We start from the raw sequence: 17623 nt of genomic DNA on the forward strand, positions 1-17623 counted from the left end.
ACTATGATGGCCTCCTGAGTGTCGCTGTCCGTGGTGACCTTGAATGCGTCCCCTCCACTGCCACTCTCTTCTCGCAGGTGATAAGTCATATCTGTGTTCTCACCCACATCCGAGTCCTCGGCCTTCACTCGGCCCACGGCTGTGCCGACGGGCGCTGACTCTTGTATGCTGAACTGGTACATCTCTGTGGGGGACATGCCAGGAGGTTGGCCCTGGTTTCTGCCAGTCCTGGGGAGAGGAGGAGGGGCCTGGGTATTCCCCGGGGGATTTGTATCTCCAGGGGGCTGCCCTCGATTGCTATGGGCCTGTCTTGGTTAGAAGTCTCTCATTCCACCCTCTGGCTTCTTGTTGACAGTATAGGGACATCCCCGTCATCCTTGAGACCTGTTTCTCCACTGCCCAGAGGGACAGAAACGGTTTATGGTGAGGGTTGAGGCTCTGGAGTCAGTTCTGACCTGTACCGCCGAGCTTCGGTTCCCTTATCTGTGAAATGGGAAGAGCACATTCCTAATAGCCGCGTTGCTGTGACAACGCACACACTGCTACCTGTGAGGTGTGAGGAACTGTGCACTGGATTGCATGGGAGTGACTGGCTTGTGGCACTGATGGCATTATTGTCACCTCCAAGAAGCATCTCTGGTGCTCCAGACAGTGCACAATAGAAGAGGACAGCGTTTCACTGATAAAGGGGTGAGGAGATGAGCCAGTACCAGCAGGTAACTAGAAAACACATTCTAGAGAGAGATGGCAGGTGTGAACACTCTGAAGCGGGCGCTCTCTGGCAGAGATGGCCCCGTGACTGAGGGGGGACAGATGACATACCGGTAGCATCTTCCTATCTGACCAGAGCCAAGGTCAAGGTAAGAGTGGTCAGCCCAGGTGAGCTTTGGGAGCTTGGCTCTTGGTGCCTTATATGCTTGGGAACCTTTGTATGGAGTGACTGCCTCTTTCTCACGCTCACACAGCAACCTTGAGAGGATCCTTGCTCTGACCTCTAAATAGCTCCCCAGTGCCCCTGGGGTAGACATGGAAAGTCCCCCAGCCTGCCTCACAGCATGCAGGTTGCCAGCCCATCACTCCTCTGCTGTGGTTCCAGCCTGCTGGGTGGCCCAGTGGCCACAGCACAACTCAGGGCTTGCCCGTACCTGGCTCCCACCTTCCCTCCCCACTTCACCCTTTGGGGACCATCCCCACCTCCTCAGCTGCTTCTGTCCCCCTCCCCGGGGCCCCAGGAACATTCTAGCAGGTGCTACTACCCATCTCTCAAATCCTCTCCCCTCAGGGCAGAATGTGAGCTGTGGGAGACAAGGGGGGTGGCACTCATTCGCCAGGCACAGCAAGCTGTGTCGTAGGTGGGCTGTGTTAAGAGGAGGCGAGCTACTAAACGGAGGTCGGCAGCTGCAGTCACAAGTGGGCAGTCTCCAGGTTCTCCCGGAGTAAAGAGCAACGGCACTCAGCATCAGTGGGGACGTGGTACAAGGGACACGCACGCTTCTTCATGAGGACACGCTTCTCGGCAATGCTACAGAAGTTCTTGCTGAAGGGTGCTAGGAAACACGGGCAACTAGGTTCAAAGTTCACAACAGCTGCATCTAGAAACAAGCCGAGTATCCAGCAGGATAGACTCATGGGGAATACCGTACAGCAAGGAGAAGGAACACAGCCGGAAGAAACGGCCTGAGATTAGGAGCCTAATTTTGAAAGCCATAGGCACACGGCAGTTTATATCATACGGTTTCACTTATCTGAGTTTCTCAAAGGGGCGGGATTCGATGGGAGTGCTTGATGACACAGAGAGAGGAGGGCAGACTCTCAGGAAAGCATAGGCATGATGGCAGCAGGCAGAGAGGGCGCTGGGACTGTTGGGGAAGGAGGATGCTGTGTCTGGGAAAGGCACACGGGATTCTGGGTCCTGCTGGTTGGGCTGAGTGTCGGCTTTGGGTTCTACTTTTTGCCCTTCTATCCTCTATAGTCACAAAAAAGAAAGGAGGGCAGGAGAGAAGGGAAGAAGGAAGGAGGACGTTAGGGAGATAGAAGGAAGAAGAGGAAGGAGAGGAAGGAGGGCAGGAGAGATGGAGGGAATGCACGGAACAGTCTTTCTGGCGGGGCTTCCTTTCTGCTCTGTCCCTCACGTGGAGCCTGGTACTATTTATTGTCTGGTCGGAAGCCTTCCCTTTGGGAGCAGGAGTGCTGGGGCCTGCCTGCCTCTGGCCCAGTGTCTGTAGCCTGTGCTAGGGCACACCCTGTGCCAAATGGCTGAGGTGGTAGGCTGCTGTGAGCTCAGCGAAGGGATTGCATTCGCTTATCTTATGGGGGTCAGTCCCTTGTGGCGGGGCCTAATATGAGAGCAGTGGACCTCGGGTAATGACTCGCCTGATAGGAATCAGCTGGCTCCCGGCGGCATTTAGTCTCTGCCAGCTGCAGCTGCGGCTTCCCTGTGGTGACTGGGCCTGAGCCTGGGACAGCCCTGCTAGCCAGGCTGACAGACAGGTGGGGGCTTGATCCAGAGAAGCCACTTATGTCGCCTTGCGCCAGAACAGACAAGCCACCCGATTCATCAGCACAGACTGCTAGCCTCCAGGCTCCACGAGGAGGGAGACCTTGTCCTCAGACTCAGCTATCCCGGCCTTAGGTATTGGTGTCCCTCTGCCTGGGTGCAGTGGCTGCCCCCGTCAGTCTAGACCCCTGTGAGCGAGCCTTCAACACCTCTTTACAAGCTCGGGTCGGGGATCTAGCAGTAGCTAGGAGGCCCTGAATTCAGGGCGGGCAAGAGGGCAAATGGATGGGCAGAGGGTGGGCAGGGCTTCTCCAATGGGATTGCTACAGCAGCTCTATCTGCAAAACCAGACTGGCAGGGGTTTCCCTCCATGGGAAGCAGGCTTGGAGGAGGACAGGGAGAATGGGGACACAGAAGGACCCAGGTGATGGTCCCCCTTCAGGCAGGAAGTTTTAAGGGAAGTAGACTCTTACGCAGGTTGACAGATACACGTAACACCACTTACTCTGTGGGAAGCGGGGTGGGTTGTCATTGACATCAGTGACCACAATGGTGACTGTAGTGGAGCCCGAGAGGCCACCCAGCTGGCCTGCCATGTCTGTGGCTTGGATAACCACTTCATAGCGTTCCTGGCTCTCCCGGTCGAGGTCGGGCACAGCTGTCCGGATCACACCTGTGGGTGAGGGAGAATGGGGACATGGGGGCAGACTCTGGTCAGGCTGAGGCAGGGCTCAGCCATGCTGGGCTGTGTATTGAAGGCCAAGGAGAGCCATGGATGCAAAAGACACGTGGAGGCGGTTGATTGAGAATGGCTCCCAGAGGCTACGTATTTTCACGTTCGGTGCCCTGTTGGTGAAACTGTTGGGGAAGAACTAAGGGGCGTGGCCTTGTTGGAGGAGGTGTGTCACTGGGGTGGGCTTGGAGTTTAGCTCGGCCTCTGCTGGCGGCTCAGATGTGCTCTCAGCGAGGCTACTGTTTCAGGACCATGCCTGCCTGTCTACTGCCAAGGTCTTCACCATGATGGTCACAGATTCTAACCATCTGGAGCTATGAGCTCCAATGAAATGCTTGGGGTGGAGATTGCTTGACAGGTCTGGAACTCACTGCGCAGACCCGGCTGGCCTCTGCCTCCTGAGTGCTGGGGTTAGAGGTGTGCAACCACCGTGCCCCGTTTATGCTTTCCCTTGGTCATGCGGCCACTTGGCTCCATAGGGCTCATCGCCCAGTGCACACTTGCACACAGATACCTCACACACATTCCCACAGTGCACAACCACAGAAGATGAGTTCTCTGCACCTTCACACACACACACACACACACGCCTTTACACACCAACAGACCAATGTCCTGCCACACACGTGCACACACTTCTACATGCAGAGGACCACTTGCTTTCCCGGAAGGAGGCCTATGGACCACATCTGCCCCTGGGAATCCTCCCTGAGTAGCCAGTCCCATGGTGGATCTGTTTTTCCCCAGGATCTGGTGTGTGTGAGCAGGGCATCTGCCTGGCTTGTTAGTGACCTGTAGAACTTGGTACCAAGCAACTGCTTTGGATGTTTAGCATTCAGACAACTGTCACTGAGGGTCGCACTCATTCCTGCGCAGGTGTGTACCTCATACATATGGGCTGCAGCCACACACACACACACACACACACACACACACACACACACCTGTTGGTGTGCACCCCTGCTCATCCCCCAGCCCTCTCTCACACCCCAAGCCTGAGTCCTCTGTCCAAGCCACAGAGAAGGGATGGGATGACTGTCTTCCTAGCTGCCCATGGTGTAGAAGCAGAGATGGGAATGCTGAAGGTTAACTCTGCAGAGAAGATGGCCAGGCCTCATTTCCTGCTAGTGTACGAACCCTGGTCAGGAGGGGGAGTTGATGAGGCATTCAGAGCCTCTCCTGACACCTCCTCCCACCTGCCAAGCACAGGTGGTGACAGGTGGCGCCTGGGCCTGAGCACCAGGTGGAGTCATGCACCAGCAGCCCCAGGATGTGCCCCATAAAATCTGTGCTCCAGCTCCTGATGTCCCCAAGTCCCTGGATTCCAGTAAAGGTAATGGGACAGGAGGAGAGGCTGTGGGGTGGTGTGTGTGTGTGTGTGTGAGAGAGAGACAGACAGACAGAGACAGAGACAGAGAGATGTGGTGTTATTATGTGACCAGAGTAGTCAGAATGGTCTGCTTTTGTGATCACAGGGAGAGGAAGGAAAGAAAACGGGGAAGAAAGAAGAGAAAAAGCAAGGAGAGAGAGAGACAGAGAGAGAGAGAGAGAGACAGAGAGAGAGAGAGAGAGAGAGAGAGAGAGAGAGAGAGAGAGAGAGAGAGAGAGAGAGAAGCCAAGGAGCCCTGGGGAGAGACCTGGGAGGAGAGACTAGGGAAGAGAGACATTTGGGGAGGGGAGACCTCTTGAGACAGAAAAGGAGAGAAGCAGGGAAAGAGCCAGAACTAGGAGAAGAGAGAGGGGAGAGAAAAGGGCGTGGCTTGTGGGAGCCACAGCAGGTGGCTAATGCTGGCACCAGGGAGCAAGGACAAATGGCAGACAGGTATAGTGACCACCAGGCTTACAGGTGAGGTCCAGGGCGGGAAGGCAAGGAATAGAGCTGACGTCTTTGTTTTGAGAGAGTCTCATGTATCTCAGTCTGGTTTTGAACTCTTGACCCTCTTGCCTCCACCTCCCAAGTGCTGGACTACAGATATGTGCCACCATGTCCAGAGAGACTGGGGACATGATATCTCATAGTTCATGTGGCTTAGGAGCCTCTGGGCATCCTGGAGGAGGAAATAGGGGTCATGTGGCCTCTGGACATTGTCTGGAGTCATGCACCATGTAAAGTTGCTATGGAGATAGTTTATGATGAAATACAACTCCCAGTGCCCACAACCTTGGATAATTCCTGCCCATTGACTATGGCCTTGGGCATGTGATGTGCTCTGGCTTAGGGGACAAGTCAGAGGCTGTTAAGTCTTGAGTGTTGTGGTCTTTTCTCTGTGAATTCTGAGGCCCCTGCACGTTGAGGCAACCCAGAATGAAAGGGACATGGTGAGAGGCCTATGTCAGCCAGCAGGGTCAGCCCTCGGCTGTCTGACAGCCAAGGGCTGTTCCACAAATGACCCCCAAGAAGGAACTGCTCAGCTAGCCCCACACAACTGTGACAAAGAATAGACCATTGATCCTCAAAGTTTGGCTTAGCTTGCTTGGTACGGCCTTAGGTAACTAGAGAAATCCTATTAGCTGAGCTGTTCCTGAGCTAATTCATGCAGCTGTGACTAACTGATGGTCAGTTAGTCTGAGAGGCCCAAGACGACCTCAGCCTCCCTCTGTCCACGGGGACACGTGGACTCCCTCTCCCTCCAGGAAGCTGGCGTCCTTCTGTGAGATCTCAGGACTGTGTTCTAGAACAAAAGGTGAAGGTGGAGGACTGGCCTGGTGGCTCAGCAGGTAGCCACTTCTGAGTCTGGTGACCTAGGTTGTCTGTCTGTATGTCTGTCTGTCTCTCTCTCTCTCTCTCTCTCTCTCACACACACACACGGTCCTTTATATGTATGCCTATACACATGTGCACATACGAAAAGTATACACAAATGAATGTTAAAAAGTTATTTTTTTAAATGAAAGACTTCTTAAGAACTAATCATGAAATCTACATAACATCTTTTTGATCGCTTTCTATTGGGCCAAAGCAAATCACCAGATTCAAGGGTGGATGGAGAAGTGGACTCCACGTCTCAGTAGTGGATGGAGAAGTGGACTCCACGTCTCAGTAGTGGATGGAGAAGTGGACTCCATGTCTCAGTAGTGGATGGAGCAGTGGACTCCATGTCTCAGTAGTGGATGGAGAAGTGGACTCCACGTCTCAGTAGTGGATGGAGAAGTGGACTCCACGTCTCAGTAGTGGATGGAGAAGTGGACTCCACGTCTCAGTAGTGGATGGAGAAGTGGACTCCACGTCTCAGTAGTGGATGGAGAAGTGGACTCCACGTCTCAGTAGTGGATGGAGAAGTGGACTCCACGTCTCAGTAGTGGATGGAGAAGTGGACTCCACGTCTCAGTAGTGGATGGAGAAGTGGACTCCACGTCTCAGTAGTGGATGGAGAAGTGGACTCCACGTCTCAGTAGTGGATGGAGAAGTGGACTCCACGTCTCAGTAGTGGATGGAGAAGTGGACTCCACGTCTCAATAGTGGGGATGGCAGGGTGGGGGGATGATGACAAGGCACACCACAGTGAGCCTTCTGCATCTGCAGTGGCAGAATTGAAATTCGCAGGTTCTTCCTCCACACATGGAAAACATGAAGGAAATAACTGCGGCCGGCTGCACCGCGTGTATCTTGCTTTCCCCTCAGTGCCATTCCCGGAGCAAGAGCGTGAGACATGGGTTTCCCACGCTGGCTTCAAGGGCAGCGTCACCAGTCCTCTCGGGGTGACTCAGGGTACAGAGAGGGTGCTGAGGTGACATGTCAGCACCTCACCACCTTATGCTCCGACAGCTTCGGAGCCAATCTCTGTCAGACACCAAGAGATGGATGCCCTCAGTGGTAGAGCACAGGGAGGAGGGCATATGGAGGTGCAAAATTCCCCAATCAGCCCACGCTCTTGTTCATTCATTTATTCACTTGACGCTCTCGAGGGTCCGTGATACGCTGGGTATGAATGAGGAGTGTAAGAAGGATCAGTGTGGGTCAGGCAGACACAGGCTTGACTGTTTTACCACTGTTTACACACCCTGACTTTGGGCAAGTTCCCTGTTTCATAAAATGAGGCTATCCCCTGTGGTAACTTCTTGCCAGGATGCAGAAATACCTAGGAGGCAGGGCTCTGGGCACACCTGTGGAGGATTATCTTGATTATGTTAATTGAGCTAGGAAAACTTGTCTTAATGATGGGTGGGGCCATTCCTGTACTGCACGGAGGGAGGGGGAGCGGAGGAACACTAGCTTGCATTCATCTTTTTGGGTTACAGATTGAGGATGCAATGTGACCAGGCACTTGGAGATCCAGGGGCCTCAGTTTCCATGTGATGGGCTGTGCATGGAACCCTTTCTGGGGTTTTTCTTTATTCTTTTTTGCAGGGGCCATTTTATCATAGCAAGAGGAAAAAGAGATGAAGATGCCGCTCCTGGGGGTTGCCGAGGCATAGATGAGACAGGGCTTCAGGAAGCATGCCCCACATTTTAAGAACTGTTTTGTTTTGTTTTTTGTTTGTTTGTTTTTTGAGACAGGGTTTCTCTGTATTGCTTTGGAGGTTGTCCTGGAACTCACTCGGTAGACCAGGCTGGCCTCAAACTCACAGAGATCCGCCTGCCTCTGCCTCCCGAGTGCTGGGATTAAAGGCGTGTGCCACTAATGCCTGTTTTTAAAAGTTGTTTTTGTATATGTGTATATATATCCTGTGTGTGTGTGTGTGTGTGTGTGTGTGTGTGAGTTTGTGAGTTTGAATGAGATGTTCCTCATAAGTCTCGGGCATTTAAATACTTGGTTCACAGTTGGTCAGGCTCTTTGGGGAGGAATTAGGAGGTGTGGCCTTGTTGGAAGAGGTGTGTCACAAACAGTAGACTTCCAGATTTCGAAAGATTGTCACCATTTTGACTGGCCCTTTGCTTTCTGACTTTGATATGAAATGTGAGTTCTCAGCTGTTCCTGCAGCCATGCCTCTGATAGGCCACTGTGGACCCTAACCCCCTGGAACCATTAGCCCAAAGAAGCCCTTCCTTCTGTAAGTTTCCTTGGTCACGATGTATCACAGTAGCTAAGGAGTAGCTAAGGGCATGCACATGACACAGCGCACCTGTTGAGGGCAGAGGACAGCTTTCAGTGTCCATTCGCACCTTCCGTCTTGTTTAAGACAGGGTCACTAGACTGGTGGTGGCGCATGCCTTTAACCCCGGCGTTCAGGAGGCTGAGGCATACGGATCTCCGTGAGTTCTAGGCCAGCGTGGTCTACAGAGTGAGTTCCAGGACAGGCTCCAAAGCCACAGAGAAACCCCGTCTCGAAAAACCAAAACAAGTAACTACATAAATAAACAATAAAAAATAAAATAAATGAAAAAGACAGTGTCACTCATTTACTGCTTCATACCCAAGCTTCTAGGAGTTCTGTCCCTGCTTCTTATCTCACTATGGGATTGCTGAGGTCGCACACACACCACTACATCTGGCTTTCTGTGTCTCTAGGGATCTGAACTCAGGGCCTCAATTTTGCACGACGAGCATTTTACCCACAGAGCCGTTCCTTCAGCCCCCAGGACTCACATTTTAGAGGCTCCCACACATCTTTTTCTTGACATCCTGGGTTGGGCACCCCATGGACGAGCCCCAGGGCGGGGCAGAGGTCCAAAGTGATCTTTTTGTCAGCATAAGGATGTCTACATGGCTTGAGAGCGTGCTCAGTACTTGAACTGCCCGAGTGGCCTCTCCTGCCTGTCACCCTCACCTGATGGCTCTTTCCAGTTTCCTCTGTCAGAATAGAAATCTACATGGGCAGAAGAGGGGTTGGGTTCACCACCCCAACCCCAGGACCCAGCACGCAACAGACGCTTAGCAAGTCTGAGTCCCATCCCCTCTAGGCCCAACGGCAGTCCCTGGCACACAGGGGTGGCGTCTCTGAGGGAGTCTTTCTGTTCGTGCTGGGGTGGTGGTGGGTAGGGGCTCGCAATTATAAGTGGCCATTGCTGTGTCCTCACTCAGTGCCCCCCATTCCAGCTGTTGTCTACACCAGCCCCTCTATCTCCTCCAGATGCTTCAGAGGGGGCCCTGGGGCCTGTGTGATGCCTCATTAGCCTCCAAATGCCATCCCCGTTGCCCCTGGGGGGGGCGCTGGCTGGCAGGCCTGGCCTTTAAAACACACGAGTTAATTCCTCCTCTGGCACTCGGCCCCATGGCGCAGCCCCTCCCCCCTTCCTCACACCTTCCCCTCAGGCCTCGTTGTGGCTCTGCTCCCTGCTAGCTGCACATCCAGAACAGACTGTACCTCCCAGTAGCAGCTAAATATAGCCCTGCACTGGCAGAATATTCCTGGCTGGGGAAACGGGCTGGGGCTGGCAGTAGTGCCAGGGTGACGGTGGCGGTGACGCTGGGGTGCAGAGGGGTGATCCAACGCATCCTGGGAAATGTCAGAGTGGGCCCTTTCAGACCCGGAAGTTGAGGAGACTCAAACAAGGACTCCACTAGCACCGCCCCCACCTGGCTTGAAAGGAGCCCCCACTCTGGCTCCCAATAAACAGTTTCTGTTTTCCTGGGCCTTTGGCTTCTCACCCCGGCACACCCTTCTGAGCACGGTGGTTACTTCTCAGAAAGCGGAAGCCTCTTCACTCCCATAGCATCTAACCTTTCACCTGCCTGTCCTTGTATCTCCCAGGACTCAGTCCTAGCCCTGCTAACCCACCACCCTCCCCCAAAACAAGCATAATCCTAATCTTGCCTGTGACTGTGTAGTTTAGGCTGGCCTCAGACTCATAGAGATCCCTGTACCAAGAGCTGTGACGAACACAGCTCATACTCCTTGTCCTCATGACCCCACTGCTTATCCCTAGGCATCCCCATGGCCCTCACCTCATCTGGGTCTGGACTTCAAGGTCACAGAAAAGTCTGCTCCAATCTCTACATCTCTATCGAATCCTTTACATGCCTCGATGGAAGCCATTGCTGCCCAGTGAGCTTATTATCTGTATTTCTTCCTTTTTCCATTTAAAAAACTTATTTATTTGTATTTCATGTACACTGGTGTTTTGTCCCCATGTGTGTCCCAGTGAGGGTATCAGATCCTCTGGAACAGGTACAGACAGTTGTGAGCTGCCATATGGGTGCTGGGAATCGAACCTGGGTCCTCTGGAAAAGCAGTCAGTGCTCTTAAGCCCTGAGCCATCTCTCCAGCCCCTATTTTCTCTCTTTCTTTGTCTGCTAGAAACTCCAACAGTGCCATCTTGGATGACCCAGTTGCTGTCTCCCTAGTGCCTAGTGCACACCCAGACCTGTGGTGACCACTCCGTCAGTATCTGAATGAACCACGGAGGTCTCACTCTGCAATCCCACAAGCTCATGAGTACAGGGTGAGCCTAAAACTGAAGGTGCTAAGGAGAGAGAAAGGGGTGCAGTGAGTTCCTACAAGGGGCAGACACTGGGCAGGCTGAGCCTCTGATTCCTCCCTCATTCTACTCCTCCCATAGTCACGGGAGACTTCAAAAGCCCCAACCATTCTCAGAGCCCCATGTCCATGATTTAGATGGAGGACTGAAACTTCTACAAGTTTCTTTTCTTTTCATCCCTTATAACTCTGGCATAACTAAAGCTGAATTATTATCTTAAAATACTTGTTTATCTTTATATGTATGAATGCTCGTCTGTAAGTGTGTATGTGTGCCACGTGCATGCAGTCCCTGCAGAGGCCAGAAGAGGGCGTCAGATCCCCTGGAGCTGGAGGTATAGATAGTTGTAAGCAGCCATGTGGTGCCTGAAACTGAGCTTCGGTCCTCTGGAAGATCAGCCAGTGCTCTTAATTGCTGCACCATCTCTTCAGTCCCTAAGGTTGGGTTTTTTTTTTTTTTTGTTGTTTGTTTGTTTTTGGTTTTTTGTTGTTTTTGTTTTGTTTTGTTGGGTTTTTTAGCTCTATCCCAGACCCTGGAACACATTGGTCAATCCCTTAACTCACTTCCTCCTCTTTCCATGGGAGGCAGCCCCACCCTACATGACTACAGGAGAATAGGGCAAGGGAGGAACCTGGGGCTCCAGCCTGCCCAGTGCTGGCCCTTGCGGGATTTTAGTGCACCTTTTCTCTCTCTCTAACATCTCAACACACACTCACTTCCAACCCTTCCCTTCATCAGCTCCAGCCTCCCAAACAGCCAGGTTAAGGAGACCAGGTAGGTGTTGGGCAAGTACTTTTGACTTCTGTCTTTGGGGGCTCTGTGCTGGACACCTGGGCTCTCTGCCTCCAATTCCTGTCTCAGAGCCAAGCTCACTTGCTGCCACCCGAGGGATCTTGTTAAAATGAAAACCTGAACATGTCACTTCACCGCTCAGACATCATCAATGAACCCACAGCGTTGGTGAGGAGGAGGGGACTCGGCATGGCAATGAGGGTGGAGGTGTAATCTGGCACCTCCAAGCATTATCTGTTGAGATCCCAAATGCATGTGTCCTGTGACCCAGCATTTCTACTTCCTGAAAATTACCCTGCAGACACACTCACAGGGGCAGAAAATGATGCATGTACGAGGCTATTCGTGGAAGCTCTGTTCGTTGTAGCAAATGATTGGAAACAGGGTACGTGTCCATCAGGAGGGGACAGGTGAAATAAATTTCAGTATATCCATAACGGGCATTAAATAAAAGAATGAGGGAGCTCTTTGTGGACTGATATGGAACCTTCTTCAAGATGCATTGTTAAGCAAAAGCAGCAAGCTGTATGTATGGCGTGTTTATAACTACCTTCCGTGTAAAGCAAAGAAGATAAACACACATGCCCTATTTCCTTGTACATGCATAGCACAGCTCTGCAAATATCCACAAGAAAATTACATTGGTTGCCTTGGGGACACAGGCAAGGTGGCTTGGGGACCAGACGAGGTGAAGGATTGTGCTAAATACTCATTTTAACTTTTTGAATTTTGAACCCTAAGATGAGATGTTCTATCTATTTTCAAAACGACTTAATGTTTTTCAAGTGAATGAGTCTGAGATTGTCCAGGCTGCACACACCAGCTGCTTGCTACCTGTGGGGCTGTGGCAACTGGGGACAGGGAGTGGAGCACTTTCTCCTTAGCAGTTCTTTCATGTTTGAATGTTTTCCTCAAACGTACTGCGTTTGCAAGGAGGCAAGAATAATGAAGATATTATGTATAAGAGAACACAATTAAACTGAGCTTGTAGACTGGATTCCTCCCTCTCCTCCCCAAACCAAACAAAACAAACACACGAACAAAAACCAAAGCCAGATCCATCACACCCACACACACACTGCCCTTAATCGACTTGAGCTCCTGAGCTCTGCCAGCCTGGACACATCGCCTGCCCACGCCCCCACCCCTACCTTTCGCCTGCACCGTGTCCCCTCCCTGGGTGCCTTCCCTCACCTCTCCATCTATGCTCTGCTGTTGGATACGTCAACTGATTGTCCCAGGGAAAGCCTACCCCACCCCTACAGTCCCATGGGCCACACATGGCATCTGATAGCTGCCCTGAGGCTGCTGCTGAGTCGTCCTCCTATCCTGGGACAGTAAAGCGTCCTGGTGTCAGAATCGTTGTCAGTTGCTTTCCCTAGTTCTATGGCCTCAAGCTTAGCCGCCCGCCTCTCTGAGCCTTGTCTTCACTGGCACTCTTCCGGGGATCCCAGAGACGCGTGGCCGTCTAAGCTCAGGGTGAGTGAAGGGGGGACGGTGGGCGCTGTGCTGTTCGGTGGTGCATGCGTGTGTGAGGGGTAAATAGGGAAGTGTCACTTCATCTTTCCAGCAGATCAACAGCTGTTGTGGGAGCAGAGCTTAGTACACATCTAAAAGGGCCTCCTCCAAGAACTCACTTGTGACCCCAGAACACACCCGGATCGGTTTAGTCCCAAGGGCAAGGGGGCCAAGCCAAATAGTGAGGTCCTTACGGGTATAGATAGCTGTGCCTCCTGCCTTCCCCTTTTCCCCCTCCTTACAGGAGACGACACCCACTTTTCCATTCTCTCTCTCCTCTTTTGGCATGGCTGCCCACCCTCCCACATCCCCAGAGTCTCCTGGAACCCAAGAGGCCAGCCTACACATGCGCTTTGCTGCTCAGTGTTGCTGGGTCAGCAGGCTTGGTGATCTGCACGGGCTCTACCTCTCCTGCCCCACCCCCCGCCCCAGCCCCACCCCTCACCTGTCTTGGGGTCCACTGTGAAGTGATGCTCGCCGTCTAGCACACTGTATACCAGCCGGGCACTGCTGCCGTAAGCGGGGTCGTCCGCGTCAGAGGCCATCACCTGCATCACAGACGTGCCTGGACCCGGGGGACCAAGCAAGACAATGGTCATACAGTGGTCGCCTGGAACTTTGTGACCCCGTCCCCTCCCCACCCTAGGAAAGCCATGGGAGGAGGCTCTTTGGGAAACCGCTGGAGGTCACTGGCCAGCCACCTCGCAACCCTGTCCTCACACGGAGGCCCAACCTGCTTCCTGACCCATGGACTTCCTAGGGACACAAGGGACTATGGAGTCATATCTCGATTTAAGTACCCCCTTGGTTCCCAGAGGTAGGACTAGCAAGGGAATCTTGGTTTCTCCTCCAAAATGAGCAGAATGCCACTCCTTGGCCTGCAGGGCAAGTGACTGGGTGGATCTGATATTCTCTGTCCTGTGCAGCTAAGGGCAGTCCCTCAAAGGCAGAAGCAGGGAGGAACAGTCATTATCCACACAGTGATGAGACACAGTCAGAGCTGGGCCTAGAAAGCAGACCCCGGGGGGCTTTTAGTCACTCCAGCCCCTCAGGATGCATTTTGGACTCGGCCACCTGCCTTCCTTCTCTGCCGCAGCAGAGAACGCAGAAGCTCATCACAGCTCACTGGGCCTCAGAGGCTGGCATCTGCTGGCCCCCGGGCAGGAAGATGGCAGTGGCCAGCTTCCCTTTGGAAAGTGGTTAGCCATAGGCCATGATGCCCTCTTGCCCCTCCTCATGATGCCCAGACAGCACTGCCCCCCTCAAGCCACACACACTTTTCCTCATGCTCTGCACGTAGGCTGCTGGGGAGAGCATAAATTGGATAAAAGTCCATCAAACAGCGGCAATTAAGTTATTGATTTTCGACGCTGCCTCATTAAACTGGGAGCTTCTCCCGGCCTGTCCCAGAGATGGCTCTAATTTGACATCATGTTCAATTTGACGAAAGCAGGGCTTGGGACGTGAGGCTGGACCGGTGGGGGAGGGGAAGACAGGAAGATCATGAGAACCTTTCTAGAAAAAAAAAGGGCTGGGGGAGGTGGAAGATCTAGAGTTTTGGGGACTCGGGACATGACCCAAAGGGGCAGTGGCTCAGACCCTACATCTGGGTGATGTCCTCAGCTGGACGCCCTGCTGGGGGTCTGAGTGAGACCCTCCTGAGGCTGAGCTGGGCTCTCTGGGCCAGCAGGCAGCCTGCTGGGAGGTGAGGCCAGTTCACTGCTTGGCTAATGAGGGAGTCTGGAAGTGCTAGTACAGCAATTCTGCAGAGCCCAGCCCGCTGCCCGCCTCTCCCGCCTCCAGCCTGGGGCCCTCCATCATTCCAGACAGACACATGTATTTATTTTTCACTCCTTTGCATTTCTCATTTTCCTCTCTGTGTTCCCCTCCCGGCCGAAGCCTCCTGAGTGAGGCCTGCAATGCGCCTGCCTCTCTTTGTCAGCTACAGCTCCATGCCAACCACATCCGAGTTGCCCTAAGAAGCCGAACAGAGAAGACAACCCCTTTCCTATGATGCTGATGACCATGGGTTGCCAATTCAGGGCCAAGGGCATAGGCCTGGTTGCAGAGGAGGGAAGTGATGACTTCCTGTTGAGCACCTACAAGTCATAAGCTTTTTATCCCATCTAAGTCCATACAGCGTCTCAGAGATGCATGGCACGCTGGGGTTTGAACACAGACTGCACTGTCCAAGTCCTTTTGGGTACTCGTGTCAGCACAGGCATGGTGACTTTGGGGAGAGTGGTCCAATGTGCTGAGCCATAACCATTGACAGACCTTGGTGTGAGACACACCATGAGTACCTGGACTCCCCCGTGCCGCAACACCTCCCAAGCTCCCGAGATCATGTTGAGAGTACCAATCGTTTTGTTTCAGAACCAAGAACAGCACCCAGCAGGTGTAAGAGCCAAACGACTGCAGCTGGCAGTCCCGGGAGGCCCCCCTCACGGAGGCACTGGAGTGGGAGAGGAAACGCCGAGTGCCAGCCTCGAGATGGGTGCTCGATAAGCAGGGCTGTTGTAACTGTTACGAGGCAGAGTCTCCCTGTCTCTTCCCTGCCGGTTCCCTCCATCCCACAAGCAAGTCACAATTCTGGGCTGAGAGACTCCCTGGGAACATGGTTGAGCTCACTCTCTCTCTCCCTGACTGCATCCCAGGGACTCCCTTGGGGATACTGGAATCATTTCCCCAATCCGGGATTCTTTATGGCAGTCATTACAGTTAATGCCATCACATGAGGATGGTGAAGGGTCAGTGATTCACCACGGCTCCCCCAGGCCCTAAAGAAATGGCTTTCTCGGGCCACACCCCCTCCCCAGAATTGGCAGACAGAAGGGTGCCAGGCTGGCAGTAGCTGGAAGATCTCCTTGGGGCTGTCCCTAAGGTCAATGGCCATAGCTTCTGCCAAGCATCTTACAATGTCCATCACACATCTTCTGTCCTTCAGACCTCATGTTAACTCTGTGACACAGGTATAGGAGTGGGTGGGAACTCATCTTGCCTTCTGTGTGAGTGCTCACACTGTGGCCCAACATCAAATCACCAACATGGTGTCAAATGGCCCACACATCTCTAAAAGTCAGTGTGTAGCTTTCATGAGTGGAAACCCATGGTCAGAATTATTACTCAACAACAGTGACGGCATTACACATATAGAATAATTATGTCATGCCACCTACTGTGCTGTGAGCCCTTTACACACATCATCAAATGGAAACCCTGCAAAAGTCTCATAGTTAGAGATGTTAGGATCCCCAGAGCCAGATCACTAACACCTGTGATTCCAGCATTCAAGGGGCTGAAGTTACCTTGAGTTTGAGGTACAGTGAGGTCTTTTTTTCAAGGCAGGGTTTTTCTGTGTAGTCATGACTGTCCTGGAACTTACTCTGTAGAACAGGCTGGCCTCAAACTCAAAGAGATCTGCCTGCTTCTGCCTCCTGAGAGTGCTGCCTGGCCAGAGTGAGGTCTTATCTCAAGAAACAAACCAATGCACCTTCCAGATGAGGAAACTGAGGGTATTGGATGATAAGCCTCTTCGCCTCTTATTGCCTCCGCTTTCTCACTCGGGAAGCAGAGATTAAGAGCACTTTCTGCCCAGTTGGGATCCTGCCGAAAACACAGGTTCCCGGGTTCAGCACCAAGGACAGTGCAATCCAAGTTCCACTGGCCTGCGCGTCGGTGAGGTAGGACCTAAAGGCAGGGTGAATCTGATGCCAATTCTGCCATCTAGGAAGAAGGAGGGGGCTGCCAGAAGCTGAGATAACCGGTAAATAAAAGAGGAAGACTCTGAGAAAGTGGGAGGGAGAGGAGAAGAGAGGAAGACAGGGCTGGGATTTAGGTTTTCCAAGTCAATCTATCTGCCGTGGGCCAGGCAGGGAGGCAGGAGAGCTGCTGTCCAAGGTGCTGCCTCGGCCCTCCCGCTTGAGAGCTGCTAAGTCAAGACTGGACTGGGAAGGGCCACCTGCCCGATTCTTGAATAAATGGGATCTCAGGGCTCAGGTATCCATGCAGAATGTTAAATATGGGAATCCTGGTCCCTAGCGAGTACAGATTCAGACCGTGCGCAGCCTGGCCGCACATTAGAATCCCCTGGGAGCTTTAAAATAAAACTGACGCTGAGCCTCCTCCCTGACCAATTAAAGAGGACTCTGAGGTGTAGCCCAGGCAAGGGCATTTTTATAAGCTCCTGGCAGGGCTCAGAATGGATGCACTGTGGACCTGGCCCCTGACTGGACCAGCAAGGAAACTGAGTAACAGAAGGGCTCAATGACATGGTGAGGCCATTTCTCCAGTGTGTACTAGGGAGCAATTCTAACCCAGACCTTCCCATCCAGGATGTCACCCTCCAGACACACTGGATCTGCATTGAAGGTGACATCAGAAAGAACAGCAAGCCTGCCTTGTGTCCCTAGGTCCTTAAAGCTCCTCCCGGCGGAGGTCAATGAGAGAAATGGGACCTTCTAAGGGACAATGCCCCTCACACCTCCAGGGAGTGTAGGTAGACTCTGGCATCAGAGTCCTGGGCCACTTCCCAGTATGTCCTCACCCTGACACACAAAGCAAGTCTTCCCTCTGTTTGGCCTGTTTCCCTCTGTGTAATCTGAGACTCTGGGGTTTAGAGGTGATGGATTTAAGAGGCCAGAGGGCCAAATGTGTAGTGTGTGTTTCACTGGAGTTCATTTTCTGTTCCCGGGATAGCCAGGAGGCACTTAGGGCTATGTTC

General features: G+C 52.8%; 1 protein-coding gene across 3 annotated transcripts in view; it reads right to left on the reverse strand.

Moving 5' to 3' along the window:
* Cdh22 (cadherin 22) overlaps nucleotides 1-17623 on the reverse strand; it is a 123273-nt gene that overhangs the window by 31534 nt on the left and 74116 nt on the right. For all 3 annotated transcript variants that reach the window (XM_040732786.1, XM_005084979.4, XM_040732787.1), the window contains exons 4-6: nucleotides 13346-13465; nucleotides 3003-3170; nucleotides 1-184 (exon numbers count right to left, since the gene is read on the reverse strand). The exon at nucleotides 1-184 is cut by the window's left edge and continues 10 nt beyond it. In XM_040732786.1, the coding sequence (XP_040588720.1) occupies nucleotides 1-184; nucleotides 3003-3170; nucleotides 13346-13465 (472 nt within the window). The remainder of the gene's footprint in view (nucleotides 185-3002; nucleotides 3171-13345; nucleotides 13466-17623) is intronic.

The sequence above is a fragment of the Mesocricetus auratus genome, unplaced genomic scaffold (assembly GCF_017639785.1).
Source record: "Mesocricetus auratus isolate SY011 unplaced genomic scaffold, BCM_Maur_2.0 Super-Scaffold_100028, whole genome shotgun sequence".
Taxonomy (NCBI): domain Eukaryota; kingdom Metazoa; phylum Chordata; class Mammalia; order Rodentia; family Cricetidae; genus Mesocricetus; species Mesocricetus auratus.